We start from the raw sequence: 18,356 nt of genomic DNA on the forward strand, positions 1-18,356 counted from the left end.
AAGTAGCTCCCTCAGTGACAGAGTCCCTCCCCACTGGAGAAAGAGCCGAAAATTACAGAGAACTAAAAGAGACAGCTGTGTCAGACGCGCCCAAACACACACACACACTTACACACACACACTCTCTAATAAAGGCGCTACACACAGAGAATCTAAAACCAGCAACCGGCCATTTTCAAATACTACACTGCTTTTCTGCAGTTGCGCAGCTTACATTGTGCTAAGGTTATAAGATGAAACAGCATTTGCAACCCAATTTCCACAATGTCATGCACTTCAAAGTGAAGCACACTTTGAGATTTATGTCTTTCGAATTGCACCAAAAATGTGTATTCACAAAGTAAACAAAGTCACCCCGCAATTTTAAAATAAATATTTACAGATGGCACTTGTGAATCTAGTTTACACTTGACTTATAATATGCTTTACTGAAAAAAGGCTAGTAAATTGTTTGTCGAGCTACAAGGACTTTCTGTACCAGATACCAATTCACTTTATTTTGAGATACAAACAAGGTTATTTCTATTACAAATTACCCTGACAGCAATTATATCACTGTAGGTCGCCAACTGCATCACAGGCATTTCACAATCTGCTCTCTTATTGGTAGTTACATCATTACAAATCTGCATAAAGCTAAACTCTTGCATCACCAACAATCTCAACCACTTGCATCAAATTGCCAACTTTCACAATCAAATAATGACCTTTAGTTGCTTTGAAGCAAATCACTGTTGGACATCCGCTAACAATATCACATAGAGCTGAGGTCAAAAGTTTACATGCACCTTGCAAAATCTGCAAAATTAGAGAAGGTCATACAAAATGCATGCTATTTTTATTTGGTACTGACCTGAATAAGATATTTCACATAAAAGATATTACATATAGTCTACAAGAGAAAACTACCTCATTTTAAAGTTTACATATGCTTGATTCTTAATACTATGTGGTTACCTGAATGATCCACAGCTGTTTTTCTGTTTAGTGATAGTTGTTCATGAGTGTTTGTCCTGAACAGCTAAACTGCTGCTGTTCTTCAGAAAAATCCTTCAGGTCTCACAAATTCTTTGGATTTTTTCAGCATTTTTGTGTATTTGAACCATTTCCAACAATGATTGTATGATTATGAGATCCATCTTTTCACACTGAGGACAACTGAGGGACTCATATGCAACTATTACAGAAGGTTCAAACGCTCACTGATGCTCCAGAATGAAACACGATGCATTAAGAGCCAGGGGGTGAAAACTTTTGGAATTTGAACGTCAGGGTAAATTTAACAAGTATCTTCTGCAGCTTCTGAAGGGCAGTACTAAATGATAAAAATACGATATTTAGGCAAACTAAGAAAAATGTACACATCTTTATTCTGTTCAAAAGTTTTCACCCCCGGCTCTTGTAGAGAGCATTGTGTTTCCTTCTGGAGCATCAGTGAGCGTTCAAACGTGAACCGTTTGTAATAGTTGCATATGAGTCCCTCAGTTGTCCTCAGTGTCAAAAGACACATTTTATTAAGAAAAGCAGGCAGTTTAATGGTTTAGGACAAACAAGGGACTCATGAACAACTATCACTAAACAGAAAAACACAGCTGTGGATCATTCAGATAACAACACAGTATTAGGAACCAAGCTTCATTTTTATAAATTCAACTATTATTTTCTATTATGGACTAAAGTAAATGTCTTTTATGTGAAATATCTTATTCAGGTCAGTATTACATAAAAAATAACATGCATTTTGTATGGTCCCTCTTATTTTGGTAAAATAATTAACATTTTGCAGATTCTGCAAGGTGTATGTAAACTTTTGACCTCAACTGCATATCCAGTCATGAGACTGCTACAGCAAGAAATGTGAAGTATAGGAAGTTATAAATGAAAAGTAAAGGATGTTACACAATACATGACACATAAAGAGAAAGCAGTAACAAAAGAACTGTTGACTTACCTAATTGGCGAGTTGAAACAGATGATGTTGGGGAACATAGAAGAGAAAAGAAAAAAAAAAGGTATCACTTACAACTGTACTGTACTTTCTATACATTTATAAAGTGAAAAGGGTGGTACATATTCACTCTAAAAGTGCTAGAAGAGAAAAATAAAGAGGTGGTGGGAAACAGAGAGAGAAGATTGTCACTGTTAGGTGCCACCAGTGCTAGTATATGAAACAATCAAAACAGCAAAGATGCAACATTGTGAGGGAACAACCACGTCTCCTCGACAAACTGCAAACCAAAGCGTTTGTATTAGTAAAGTACACCCTGGATCACAAGGTTAATGGGGAGTGGGGTGGAGGGGGGGTTGGGGTCTTGCTTGTTTATATAGTTGGTCATTCATTGTGGAAGAAACACCCAAGCAAAACCAAGCTTTGAGCGAACCCTGACCCTTGCGTCCAGCTGACGGGGTGACGTGTTAGTTATTGCGGTGCGCAGTTTAATCACTCAAGCCCAGGCTTGGAATCCACTCAGCCATGCATTACGTGGATCCACTTCCCAAAGGTCCACAACAAACCTTCCAGTCCTGTGACAAGCTCCCGAGGTTCTGCAAAGCTAGGGAAGAACGGCGGAGCGGCCGGATTCAGACCGGAATTCTGTGGAGACAGCAGCTTTGCTTCAGGGGAGGTTGGACTCTTTGATGAGGATGAGCTGGACTTCTTGCCTTGTTTGGATTTTGGTTCCTTTGGGGTTTTGCTCTTTGGCGAAGGCAGAGGTGCAGGAACTGGGGTCTCAAAGGCAACACCTTCAAGATCAAAGGGTTGACTGTGGTTATTAAGAGACCAAGCAGGTCCAGATGGAGAAAACGGCGGTGCCGAGATCAGCGCTTCCATCGGTGGGACAAAACAAGTGCTTCCAGGAGTGGACGCCTGGGGTTCCTTTATGGGCGAATCTTGGGTGCCAATGGAAGCGGTGTAGGTGTGATCTTGTCCAAACATGGCTTCCTCAAAGGTTCCACCTGGAGAGGTGAACGGCTGAGTGTCACTGAGGTTGCAAGCAAGAGAATCTTCTGTGTCCATGATGATATCTTGGAATCCGGATGGCAATCCAGAGGACAAGGGGTGTTGGGGTGATAAAGCGGGGGCTTGACTGGGAGACTTTGGAGAGGGAATTGCAGGTTCACGATGCGTTGTGGATGGTGGGGAAGAGGCTGTGAGGGACAGAAGGTCTTGAGTAAGAGACAGAGGAATGATGCTCTCTTCAGAGTAGTCCTCAGAAAGCGACACAAGACCGCTGTCAACTTCAGTGGGTGATCGGAAGAAATCAGCGGAGAACTCGTGCGGCATGCAAGCCGAAGCAGGGATAAATGGCTCGGCATGGACTGCCCATTCCTCAGGAATCTTCTTGCGGCTTTTTGGCTTCTTAACTCTGCCGCCGATGCGTCCGATGTCTTCCCAGCCTCCGTCTCGGTCCCGTTCCTTGCGTGGGGACGGCTGATGGGGGCTGACGGATGAAGCACTTTCGCTTTGCATTTCTGTATGGAAGTCAAACACCTCGTCTCTGGGTCTTCGTTTCTTCTTCTTCTTTTCCTTCTTACGGTCAGATCCTTCACTTTCCCTTTCCTCTGCATCTCCCGGCCCGCTATCTCTCGGGGACCACTGAGGGTCGGACGTGTCAAGTGGGCTGCTCTCGACCAGAGGACCGGCATGGCGACTGATTACGGTGGAAACGCTGGGCGTGAAGGGCAGGTCGGATGGAATGCCGGCCTCATCGGACCAGCGGTCAGCAAAGACACCTCGTATGCAAAGAAGAATGGAAATTAGAGCAGCACTAACTTCCATTTTTGCTCTCTCACACATGCATTCACTAATTAATCACTCTCTGATAGGTTAATATGATATACCTTATAACCTGCAAAGATTAAACAATTATGAGCATCTTTTGAGATTCTAACCAATATGTGAAAGTAGAACAAGATGGTAACAGAGGATGGTAATAGCATGCATTATTTTTAGTTTTAGAAATGGATAGTTGCATCCATGGATGCTTATTGGTCAATACAATATTTAAATTATACTACAAGATTATTTGTTTCAAGTGGGAAAAAAAGTCAAAATGAAAAAATTTACATTCAAGATACAATCTTATTAAGTGATGCTTCTAAAGTAAGATTTTTCAGTCAAAAAAGACATTTAAAGTCATTGCAGTCATGGCCTCTTTTACATTTCTGCAGATGGTCTGCACAAATCAGACTGAGCAACTGAGGTCAAGCATAATTCATTTGTGCATAAGGTCTAGTCCGCTCTATTAGAAGTAATGAGCAGATGATTTGTGGGGTTTGAATTTGCACACAGTAATGCAGGACGATTTTTCGCATACTAAATCGCAAGCCTGACTGACCCACATATCTCTGTCCTTGAACAGGGAATGCTCTCAGAAATTTGGCTAATGTTTTGGCAAGGATCTCTCTAAGTTATAAACAAACGTTATTGCAGTAACATTAACAGAATGTTCATTCAGAGTAATCTGGTTTTAATTATGTTCTTGAAATATTAAAACGTTATTTTTACATCGTTCATTGAACATTTTTTTCTGAAACTTGTTTAAAAACGTTATAAGGACATTCAAAAGTAACATTCCCATAATGTTTAAAAAAATTTAATGTTCCGTTAAAGTTTGTATTACCAAAGTAAGTTTTTAAAACATGAATGTTTTGAACGTTCAGAGATCCACGGTTCATACAGATACTGTAAAATGAAATCATAAGACTTTCAAGGACTTTAAGCACTGCTTTGTTGATTTTCAAGGACTTCAATCAGAGATCTCACTTATCAAATGATAAATAGATCAAATCTACTAATAAAACAAAATTGCAAAAAGTAAAGAATTTCACATGCATAAGGAAAAATCTGGCTTTTTCTTTATTCAAAGTTGATCTAGATAATTATATGGAAAGTAAAGTTCTGTTAATCCTAAAACAAACCTGTAAACGTGTCCTTTAAGGTATAAATGTATTAACTTTTTGTTTTGTTTATTGTTAAACTGGCAACACATGGTTACTATAGTTAAACCATGGTAACCACAAATTAACCATGGTTTTCCAACACTAACCATAGTTTAACCGTGGTATTTGTAGTTTGTGGTTATACAAAAAACATGGTTACTACACTTTTACTATAACGAAACCATGGTTAATTTTCTTAAGGGATTTGTTTGTGTATGCTTTTGAAAAATTTGTGAACTCACTCCTGAACCCCTGGTCTAAATCAAATGATTCACGTTTAGATCTGAAGCAAATGATTTGTGAACCCGCTCCGAAGCTCCAATCTGAATCAAATGATTCACGATTCGTGCTCCAAAGTCCCAAACTGAATAATTTTGATTCACGAACCATCATTTCAGATCAGGACTCAGGATCAGAGCATGCATGGGAATCATTTAAACTGTGAAATTGACTTACGACCCCGCTCCAAAGTACCAATCTGAATCAAATGATTTGCAAGACGTTAAGTTCCTATCTAAATCAAATGATTCGCGATGCACGATTTGAAGTTCTGATCTGAATCAAATGATTCATGATTCGCTATCCGATTGAAGCACTTCAAAACAGTGAATCATTTTGCGACACAATGGATTAACTGATTCAGAGTTTCAAAAAGTTCTTTCAATTTAATCTTTTTTTTTTTTTACTAGTGAATCGCTTAAAATGAATGATTGAATTCACAAGTTTGAATCCAGCGTTCCTGCGTAAATGACTCACTTAACTGATTCGGTTCATCTGTCCCTCTTTTTGTGTTTTCAGCCATGTTTACACGATGCTGTCAGTACTACTACTGGCTTAGCTTGCTTGTTATGACATTAACTGAAATCAGCAACCAAAAAAAAAAGTTTTTTGAATTGCATGAATTTGAATTTGACACGTGATTATTAAAAAAAAAAAATTAAACACTTATTTAATTGATTAATTGAATCTCTTTAGGAATATTTCAATATATTCAAGGGTTTTCCAGGCCTTACATTTCAAACAGTCAAACTCAAGTACTTCAAGCACTTTAAGCACCTTGTACGAACCCTGGAGATCATTTAAAAATAACGTTTTGATCACTGAACGGGAACATTAGCAAAACGTTCTTAGAACATATATTTGTTAGTCTATAACATGAAGTGTTGTTCCTGATGATCTGTCCTGATATGACACGCTTAGATAAATCACAGATGGATATGTGCTGTTCAGATTGATGGGGATAAACCTGTGAGACTGCAATGCATTAGGGGACACACTCCATCTGTGACCCAAAAATGAAAGCTCTGTCTACATTTACTCACCTTCAAGTTGTTCCAAACCTGTATGAGTTCTTTTTTGTTCTGTTGAACACAAAATAGGATATTTTGAAAAACGTCAGCAACCAAACTATTGACAATAGCCATTGTATGGAATAAAAATACTATGGAAGCCAATGGCTACTGTCAACTTGGGTTACCAGCATTCTTCAAAATAAAGAAACTCATACATGTAAATTTATATTTGAGACCGATATATTACATTTGCTATTATAAGTATGCTTATGATTTCCATCTGGGTGATTTAATGATCAGGCACTTGATAAATGACTCATGCATGAGTTATTGTGACTCTGCATCTGGTAGGTGCGTAACACTGTTTGCACATCAACAACCAGCCCTGAGCATCAAACCGGGCAGAATATGGTTCTTGAGCTTGATATAAACCAGTGGCATGACTCTGGGTCTCAGCTGCACTGTACTAACTCCATACAGCTGTGGAGGCCTAAAGCCCCCTGGGATACCAGAATGGATGGATTTGACTAGTTTTGACAACTGATAATGTAACTCAGTCTAGTGCCCCCTAGTGGACATCCATAGCTTTAATTAACGACAGATTAGAAATCTGCACCACAGGGGCTCCTGTAGGAATCCCATAATCCCTGATACAAAACACATGGGAAGTACATGAGGGAAATTCACTACATATTAAAGGGATGAACAGTGCTTGAAGACGATTACATGTTATAAAACATTACTGCTTTAGAGAAAGATCAATTCTGCGATCGTAATGCAATTGACATACACTCAACATCGTGATACTACCTGCAGATGTGTCCTGTGGGCTCTTGGGTGCCGTCGCGGCTGCCAGGGGTTCAGCTGGTATTTTGGGGGCCTCGGTGGCCTGAGCAGCTGGCGGCTCCTGCGCTTCGGCCACACCAGACGGTCTTTCTGTCTGGAAAGGAGCAGCACCTGTGATCACAGCTGACATGACGCTCGGCTGAGAGAAACCTACGGGTTCAAAGAAATTCAGAAAGAAGTCAAATACATGACATATTTACTTCATTGTACCATGTATTTGTAGTGGTTCAAGGCATTCGCTTGAACCATGAAATTACAGACACAATAATCTAATGAGGTTTGATAATTAAAAAAAATAATGTTTTTAATTATTATTACTGTAAATAATTCTGCTGGTAGCAGTAGTAGTAGCAGTAATAGTAGAATTTATAATATTAACATTATTTTGATACTGCAATAAAAAAAAATTCAAAACATAAAATATAATCTAAATGTAAAATAGAAATAGAAATAATAATAAACAAATAAATAAATATAAAAACAATCATACATGAAGATTCCACAGTATTAAGCATATTCAATGTATTACATTTATTAATAATTATAAAAATGATAATGAATTATTACCAGAAAAAAATCTAAATTATTATGAATTATTAAATAATTAAAAAAATATTAATAAATTATTAAATAAAATAATAGCAATAAAACAACAATAATAAAATTTATAAAAATACTAATTATTATTATTATTCTGTTAGATGTATAACATTAACATTTTGTTATTAAAAATAATTTATGAAATATAAATTATAAATATAGAAACAATTATACATGAAGATTCCACAGTATTAAGCACTTATTAGCAACAATTATTAAATAAAATAATAGCAATAAAATAAGAATTATAATAATAATACAATTACTAATAATAAGAATTATTATTATCATTATTAAGTGTTAATTATTAAGTAGTAATAATATAGCAGTTAGATTTATAACATTAACATTATTTTGTTATTAAAAATAATTTATGAAACATAAATATAATATATAAATATAAGTAATAATAAACAAATAAATAGAGAAACAATTATGCATGAAGATTCCAGTATTAAGCACATTAAATGCATTAAATTTATTATTTATAAAAATGCTAAAGAATTATTGCCAGAAAAAATCTAAATAATTAATAATCATTAAATAATTATAAATGATTCATAAATTATTATTAAATAAATATAATAATAGCAATAAAAAATAATAATAAAAATAAAATGTATTAGTAGTAATAATATAGTGGTTAGATTTATAACATTAACATTATTTTGTTAAAATAATTAAATAAAATTTAAAAAATCATTTATTAGGGATTAACAAAAAATAATAAATACATGATAAATATATAACCATGAAGATGACGATTCCACAGTATTAAGTACATAGAGTTCATTAAATATTATTAAATTTTAATAGTCACTTAGCAACCTTTTGCAATGAAAAAACACAATCCAGACATGGATCAGCTGATGCATCTGTAACATCTCTATCTATGATACATGCATGTATCTGTCAAATACCTTTATTAGATGAGATGTTTTTGTATGACACGAGGTACGACAGAAAGCGAGCGAGTCTGTAACAGGTGGTGAAATCCACCATCAGACACGAACTGCGCCGCATCTGAGCTGCATTCTGATGTGAGCGTGACTCATCACCTCCCAAGAGCCACTTCAAACCAGTGCGATCATCAGCTATTGTCTTTCCAGAGAGGAACAGGCCTGTTCATTTACCCCCGCTAATGAATTCACGCTCATTTTCATTACTAGCATTACTACTAATGCGGCCCATTAGAGTGCAGAATAAAAGCTCCAGGTTACATCAAATCAAACCTTTATTTATCAGCACACGACCAGGTGCTGTTTTTGTCTGTGACATTCAACATGATGTTCCCACACAATGATGCCATAAACTTATTCAAGTTTCCCAACATCTCTAACCAGTATTACTAGTAGCTGAGAGATGTGTATCACATTCAAAACAGGAATCACAGGACGTGAAGACATGAGATCTGCATTAAATGAGGTCGGGGTAATTAGAGGTGTTGTTTTGCTGGATATACAATTTTAGTAAACCTAATTAATGGCCGGAGAAAGATTTAACAAGATGACACTGACCAAATAAAAGCGTATAATTAACGGCGGTCCGGCCTGAAACAGCGAGCTCTGGAAAGCAGCTAAATCACATTAGAAAAATGATTTTCAAAGCTATATATAAACATCCCAAAATTAAATTACTAAAGACGTAACGTCAAAAGATTTTGTTTTTTAGTATTTTTAGATTTTTATAGTATTTTACATTATATATTGTCATATATTATAATATTTTAAACTATTATATATTGCAATATTTCATCATTTAAAATTAAAATATTTTTTATTTATTATTTTATTTTTTATTTTAAAAAAGTTAAATGAATGTAGTATTTACAGTATAATATTACTTATATATTATTAATACACATTATTATTAATTAGCATTATAAGTAATAATACGGTAGTTAGATATATTATTATTATTATTATTCATTATGATTAGTAATTTGGTAATACAATTATACATACACTTTTTTAAAAAAAAATGTATAAAATTTATTACAAAAATATATTTAAAAAATAAATAAGTAAATAACTTATTTTATTTCAGCTAGCTGGCAAGACAACATTTCTCATTTTCATTGAATAACTAAAATTAATAAAAAAAATAAAAAAATAAATTAATAAAAAAAATTAAAATGAAAAAAGTACTTCGATATATAAATGAAAGAATCTTTTTTTTTTAAAGATTTCTAAAACTTTACAAATAAAGTGAAAACAGAAAATTTAAAAAGATGATTTATAAACAATTATTTATTAATTATTTTTATACCATTAATATACTATTTATATCAGAATGTTTTGTTATTAATGTTAATAAAAAATTAATTAATTAAAAAAATTACAAATAATGAAAAAGCTAAAACTTTACTATATTAAAAATACAAAATACTACAATAACTAAAATTAATAAAAAAAGAAAAAAACTATGACATGACAAAAATGCAAAAAAAAAAAAAACATTACAAAATCAAATTTAAAAATAAATTAATATACGTTTTACTAATAAAATTAATAAGTATAAATAAAATGATTATTTATAAATAAAATAAAAAACACTAATAAAATAAAACTATAAAAATATTAAAAACTACATATCTTCATGTTATTTTTTTATTTGCTATATGTATTTTTATGTATTTGTTATTTTATTTTTTATTTAAAAAATTAAATGAATGTAGTATTTACAGTATAATTTTACTAATAAATTATTAATAGGCATTATTATTAATTAGCATTATAAGTAATAACTAGTGGTAATAAAGTAGTTAGATATATTATTATTATTATTAATTATCATGATTAGTAATTTGCTAATAAAATATATATACTAATATATAATAAAATATTATATATATATATATATAAAATATAAAATTGCATGCATTTATGTATTAATAATACATACATTTTTAAAAACTCAATTATTTTTTATTAATAAAAATATTTATAAAATATTTTGAAGATTCTACACTGTTAAAACATAAAATGTATTACATTTATATTTATGTATTTATGAAACATCTCAACTGACCATCTTCAATAAAACACTGGTAACTATGATTATGGCTGGAATGATTGCAGAGATCAGGTGATTTTTGACACTCATTATGATGTGAGATCAGTGAAGGTGGTCACCTGTGAACGCTGCCATCGGGCTGCTGTCCGTCATCTGCGGGGGGCCGGACTGTGAGCTCCACTGATCAGGAAAAGCAGACGTGGAGTCTGGAGAGAGACGGAGAGAGCAGATAAACAACAGGGCGTGTCGTACGAGTGCACAGATGCCGCGCTGCATTTCAATGAGAGAACTACAGTGACGAGTGTTTTCTAAGAGGCTTTACAGAGACAAAACAAGCTGCCAAAAGCAGACGGTTAGCACTAGTGAACGGAAAATGACCGATGTAAATGTTCATGTGTCATTTAGTAAACATTACAGCAACCACAAACACAGCCTTAAACCATCAGTCAGGGTCTGTGCTCATGTGATTCACCTGCTGGACCAGAAAACAGGTGAAAAATCCCATAGAAATGCACTTTGAAGAAACACCAAATCATCACAAGCACTCTAGACAGGAAGAAAACACCTCACATCCTTTTCTATCATCATAGTTTCAAAACATAATTCTAGTAAGAAAAAGTCTCAGTTTCCATCCACAATCTGTTCACTGTTAATCTTATGCATATTGCACACTAAACTGGAAAACTCTTTCTCCATCTGGCTGATTTTGGCTGACTTTACACAACTTCTGAGAGTAACAACAAAGTCATATTACAGACACAATGAACACTTTCACTCAGAAGCACTGCATTTACATTTACATGTATTTATTTAGCAGACTTACAGAGCAATTTACCCTAAAGGAAAGCAATTTATTGCCAATGTCTGTTGAGTTTTATGTCATAAAAATCTTTGAAAGATGAGTTTAGTTTCAAATTCACCAGCAAATCATATTTGCAGTTTAAGAAAGCAGCCTGTATGTATTACTACTTTAGTAAAACCTTGATGGAAAAAAAATAAAACTAAAACTAATTAAAAAAAAATCATTAATTATTAACAAACAAATACTGATATAAATCAATGATATCAATGATATTAAAATAAATGATAAATGAATAAAAGGTATTTTGTTATACATTTATATTTACTATAATAAATATAAAATAAAATGTTAAAAAAAAAAAATATTTTATAATTTTTAAGTATTATTTAAAAATAAATTAAAAAATGACAAAACAACATTTTTTTTAAAGTTTGCAAGTAAACTGGATACAGAAAATCTAAAAACATTAATTTTTTACAATTATTATTAATTATTAACATTACTAACAAAAATATTCTGATATAAACAGTCTATTAATGTAATATCAATAGTATATCAATCAACTAAATAAATAAATGATTGAAGGTGGTGAATTGTTATACATTTACATTACCATATTAAATATATTATTTAAAAAAAAAAAAATCAACATTTCTCATTTTCATTAGAGTACTAAAATAAATAAAATATTATTAATAAAAAAAGAAGAATGTAAAACTACTTAGATGTATTAAAAAAGGAATTAAAAAAAATGACAAAAACACAAAATTAAAACTACGAACAAAATGAAAACAGAAAATCTAAAAACATTAATTATTAACAAAAAATCTGATATAAATAGTATATCAATGATACTGAAACAAATGATAAATGACTGAAGGTGGTTAATTGTTATACATGTATATTTACTACATTAAATATATTATAAAATAAAATTAAAAATGTATAAAATATTTAAAAAATAAATAAGCAAATAAGCTATTTTATTTCAGCTATTTGGCAAGACAACATTTCTTTTCACTGAACTAAAACATTAAAAAGTGAAAACAGAATATCTAAAACCATTAATTATTAACAATTATTAACAAAAATATTCTGATATAAACAGTACATGAATAATACTATGATTAAAGGTGGTGAATTGTTATATATTTATATTTACTATATTATAAAATAAATAAAAAATATTTTTTAAAAAAATGTTAAAAACAGTCCAAATTGATTATTTTACAAATACAAATGAATAAGTATAAATAAAATTATTATTTAAAAATAAGAAAATAAAACCCTCTTTCTATAAAATTCAAAATATTAAAAATTACAACAGTATATCAATGACACTAAAATAACTGTGCATGGACAGAGATGCTGCACTAATTATATTAATATTTTTCATGCAAGTCTATTATTGCCATTTAATCTATTTCACAAGATTTAACATAAAAGCAAGCAAACTGACACTGGCAGGTCAGTCTGTCTCTTGTGTGTAAGTGGGCAGTTCTTAACTACAATAATCTGCATTGCAAACTCGATTTTATTATGTACGTCACAACTCTGCTAATGCTTCATTTAATACATAAAGCACAAACTGAACTCACCTGATAGTAAGTCCGTCCCAAACGTCTGCTGGTCAGTCTGAGGCTTCGTCTCCTTCCGTGGGGTCAATGGATTCACGGTGCCTGTAAAAAAACAAAAAAAAAAAAAAAGGAAATGAATTTTCCGCTCTGATTACAGACTATAAATCCATGCCTTCAACTCACCTGCCCCATATCAAACACACAGCACACTATTTCCCTGCTTACTCTAACGCATACTCAAGTTAACACACACTCGGTCAAAGCGCAAAGCTCCAGCGGATCGGGCCTGAGACGCATCTCCGACTGGCACGCTGTGAACTCATGGACCCGTCTGTGTGGGGAACCTCCCGACTCAATCCAGGCCGGCAGCCTGATCCGAAGTGGCGGTTCTGGACGCGGCCGCCTCCCACAAACCCCCTCCAGCCCCTCCTCAGACGGGCCGGCGGCTCAGAGCGGGTGACGATGAAAAGACTCGACAGGACGGGAGTCAAAGTCACTGTGGGGACCACGAACCCAAACAGAGATGCGTTCGGTCCGGACCTGCGGGTGGGATGCTGTCTGCGGGTCAGAGGGGGGTTCAGTTCGGGTTACCCGCGCTCCGTGCTCTTGAGCCAAAATCAAGGCGGTCATGAGGCAAATCTCACCCACAGACATTACAAGCCACATTAACAGCATGAAATAAATAAGGGAAATACAGTATCTGTACACAAAATCAGACAGACAGCTTCTTTGCCAAAGGGAAAATTCATTTACACACCTTCATGTCATTCTAAACTGTATAAAATGTTAAAAAAAATAAAAAAAGGAAAAGAAAAAGTAAATTCAGCATTTTTTTTTGTTTACAAGAATTTAATACTTTTACTCAGCTATGATGCATTAAATTGATCAAAAGTGACCGTAAAGACATTCATAATGTTACAAAATATTTCTATTTCAAAAAATTCTGTTCTTTTGAACTTTCTATTTATCTGTGAATCCTGAAAAATAAAATGTGTCACCATTTTCACAGAAACATGAAGCAGCACAACTGTTTTTAACATTGATAATAATCAGAAATGTTTCTTGAGCTGCAAATCAGCATATTAGAGTGATTTCTGAAGGATTATGTGACACCAAAGATTTGAAAAATTCAGTTTTGATCACAGAAATAAATTACATTTTAACATATATTTAAATAGAAGACACTTATTTTACATGGCAATAATATTTCACATTTGTACTGTATTTTTGATCAAATAAATGCAGCTTTGGTGAGCAGAAGAGATTAAAATAACTACAACTAATAAAAATAAATTAATAAAAAAAATTAAAAAGAATGAAAAAACTACTTAAAACACATATAATACATGTATATTTACTATATTAAATATATTATTAAATTAAATAAAAAAAACTTATTTTATTATATTTCAGCTAGTTGGCAAAAGACAATATTTCTCATTTTTATTGAAGTAATACAATAACTAAAACGAATAAAAAAAACTAATTAATACAAAAAAAGTAAAAAAAAAATACTTACTACTTAGACATAAAAAAAGAAAAAATAAATAAAACTTTACAAATGAAAATCTAAAAACCATTAATTATAAACAATCATTATTAATTATTATTAATTAATAAATCAGCATATTAGAATGATTTCTGAAGGATGCTGAAAAATTCAGCTTTGATCACAGAAATAAATTACATTTTAATAGATATTCACATAGAAAACAGTTATTTTACATTGTAATATTATTTCACATTTTTGATCACATACATGCAGCTTTGGTGAGCAGAAACCCCCAAACTTTATTTTAAACTCGCAACACATAGCAGCATTTTTGACACCAAAAACATCCCAGATTTGCCCAGTGAATATGTATAAAAGAGAATGAAATGTTCTGGAAAGAGATGCGTGCTGTGTACTCGGATGAAAACAAGTAAACCAGCTATGACCAGCATCATCTGTCAGCTCTGGTTTATAAAAACTAACCCCGTCGTTTCTGTTGAGCCGAACGAGCCTTCAGCCATGTCTGCTCCCAGATCGCATCATGAACGCTCAGTTTCATTCATCGGCTCGTAACATTTTCATAAAATGCTAATCTTAGACAAAACTAGATGCTGTAAAGAGAACTAAAGATGAGACGACTGCACCAGCAGTGAAGTGTTTTGGTAGGTTATGGTGAGTTACGACCCATTACCAGTCTGTCCGTGGGCGTTCAGGGTGCATGCTGGGAAATCAACAACTGGCGGGGTGTGGAAGCTGTATGCAATCCAGAACAAGTCGTGAGAGAGTAAAAGAGGGAAAGATGCCAAAAAATCATGGCCGTCTAGCCCAGAACTGTCACGTCCTGTCTAGTTCTCCTGGTCTATGGAGGCTGCTTGACTTTGAGAAGCGCAGTTAACTAACCACTCGCATACTAACACACTAATGGAGTGAATGATCATACAGAATGCTCATTTTCTTATTTTCACCTTAATGTCTATGGAGAGCATCTCTATGCATGATGCTGATCAACACAGACGGTAACTGACACGTCTCAGCGTTTACAATAATGCAACTTTAATGGAAACTCAACAGGCAACAGGAATATCAATTATTTTGGTAGTTATTTATTTTGTTGTTATTCCATTATACATTCATTTTGAATTTATCAAAATTATCATCCATGATAATGAACAGCATGACAATAGCTGAACAATCTAATTATTACTATTATTATTATTATTTATTAATTAATTATAAATTAGAAATACAGCAAAAAATTCTTAAAAACTAAATACTAATAAATGTATATTTTATTTATAGATTTAAATATAATAATTATTATTACTATTACTATTATTTTTATTAGTAGTAGTAGTAGTAGTAGTGTTATTATTATCATCATTATATGCAAATAAATAAATAATAAATATATTAATAAATACAAGTAATTTAAATGTCATCATTAGCAACATTTATTATTATTATTATTATTATTATTATTATTAAAATATATAAATAAAATATACATTTAAACATATTAGTTCTCAGTATTAATTTAATTTGTTTTTATTATTTTATTATAAATAAGCAGAAAAATATTAAATACTATTAAAAAGTAAATACCAATAAATTCATATTTTAGTTATACATTTAAATGTAATTAATAATAATAATAATATTTGTTATTATTATTAATAATGTTAACATCATTATATGCAAATAAATATGTAAATACATTTTATATATTAATAAATAACAGTATTTAAAAAAATGTCATCAACAACATTTATCATTATTATTATTAAAATATATAGATAAGATATACATTAAAATATATATTTTTTGTATTTGATAGTATTTTTTTCACTAACAACTTAATTTGTTATTATTATTATCATCATATTGTATTTATACATTTAAAAATAATAATAATTATTATTATTATTACTACCATCATTATATGCAAATAAATAAATATGTAAATACATTTGATATATTAATAAAGTACTTTAAAAATGTCATCAATAAACAACATTTATCATCATTGTTATTATTAAAATATACAAATAAAATATACATTTTAGTATATTAGTTTTTAGTATTTGATAGTATTTTTTCCATTAACAACATAATTTGTTATTATTATTATTATTATTATTATTATAAAAACTATCCAAAGACATGAAGATAAAACGATACTACTGGTTGTGTCCACAGAATGAAAATTTTAGCCATTTTATGGATTATAAAACTGAAGTTTGAGGCTGTACTTTTTTATTTATTTGTTTGTTTATGTTTTATGTCTTTGCCCAGAGTTCGAACTTTGTTGTTCGAACCCTCTGATATATTTTTGTGGACGGCGATTCCGTCTCTTTTCCCATTTCGGTGACTGTGCGCCTCCAAACCTCCCATGGGCCGCTCAGACCCCGTCTATTTTTACGACTATGCCAATGAGGACGCAGGCGGCGCGCTGAAATGTTGGCCGGGCAAACGATCCGCATCTCATGACACATTTGCCAGAGGAAGCGGAGCAATGTCACGGAGTCTGGGTGACCTCATGGCTGACTTTCTATCCATGTCTGCCACCGGATCGTATTTATATCGCTCTCATCACCCGCGGACAAATGCATCAAACGACTTACAGCTATGGCAAATGATTTAACACTGTGGCAACCAATGTGGAGTGGATGCAAAGACAGAACAGGGTTATTTATGATTATTATGCAAACCACAAAATAATGCACTGAAATATCTAAACTTTGACAAACAATCAGTTTTATTGCACAAAACTATCAAGTGTGTTCACAAAAAGATGAAGAACTACAGATTATGCATAATAAAGGGAATTTCTCACAGCAGGCTGACAAAAATTGCCTTGAGAATTATTGCTGAAATCAAAGACAAAAAAAGAAGATGAAAAGATAGAAGAATAAAAATAACAAACACAAGAAGCTGAGGGAGAAGAAGATGAGAAAAATGAGAAGGAAGTAGATAAAGATGAGGAGGAAGATGGAAAATGAAAATATCAAGAAGCAGAAGACGACACAGAAGATGAGAAAGAAGAGGAACAACAAAAACAAGACGAGGAAGATTATAAGAACAAATGATAAGGAAGATGAAAAATAGCAAAAATAAAAACAAGAAAAAAAGGAAAGCTGAAAAGTGGGAAGAGGAAGAACAAGATAATGAGGAAGAAGAAAATGATTCGATTATGAAGAACAGGAGGTATTTTAAAAATGTCATCATTAACAACATTTACCATTTTTATTATTATATTTAAATATATTAAAAAGACACATTTAAATATATTAATACTTAGTATTTGATATTCAGAAAAATATGTAAACAAATGTTATAGATTAATACATTAAAGCACTTTAAAAACATCATTAACAACATTTATTATTATTATTAGTGCTAATATTATCATTATATGCAAATCAATAAAAAATATGTAAATAATTTTTGTATATTAATAAATTAAAGTATTTAAAAAATGTCATAATTTACAACATTTATTATTAGTAGTAGTAGTAGGAGTAGTAGCAGCATTAATATCATGATTATATGCAAATAAAAAAATATAAATAATAAATTATATATTAATAAATAAAAGTATTTTAAAAATGTCAATTAAAAACATTTATCATTATTATTATTATTATTATTATTTAAATATATAAATAAAATATAAATTTAAATATATTAGTATTTAATATTTGATATTCAAAAATATGTAAATAATACATTTTATTTTTTAATAAATTATTTAAAAAATGTAATCATTAACAATATTTGTCATTATTATTAGT

General features: G+C 31.7%; 1 protein-coding gene across 9 annotated transcripts in view; it reads right to left on the reverse strand.

The window, feature by feature from the left end:
- LOC127155534 (microtubule-associated protein 4) overlaps positions 1 to 18,356 on the reverse strand; it is a 78,398-nt gene that overhangs the window by 32,831 nt on the left and 27,211 nt on the right. For 7 of the 9 annotated variants that reach the window (XM_051097799.1, XM_051097803.1, XM_051097802.1 and 4 more), the window contains 4 exons: positions 13,095 to 13,175; positions 10,814 to 10,900; positions 7,044 to 7,229; positions 2,515 to 3,732 (listed from right to left, as the gene is read on the reverse strand). In XM_051097799.1, coding sequence (XP_050953756.1) covers positions 2,515 to 3,732; positions 7,044 to 7,229; positions 10,814 to 10,900; positions 13,095 to 13,175 — 1,572 coding nt within the window. Of the gene's footprint in view, positions 1 to 2,514; positions 3,733 to 7,043; positions 7,230 to 10,813; positions 10,901 to 13,094; positions 13,176 to 13,256; positions 13,437 to 18,356 lie in introns of those variants that run through there. The other 2 variants (XM_051097804.1, XM_051097806.1) reach the window with 2 other exon arrangements.

This window comes from Labeo rohita, chromosome 24 (genome assembly GCF_022985175.1).
Source record: "Labeo rohita strain BAU-BD-2019 chromosome 24, IGBB_LRoh.1.0, whole genome shotgun sequence".
Taxonomy (NCBI): domain Eukaryota; kingdom Metazoa; phylum Chordata; class Actinopteri; order Cypriniformes; family Cyprinidae; genus Labeo; species Labeo rohita.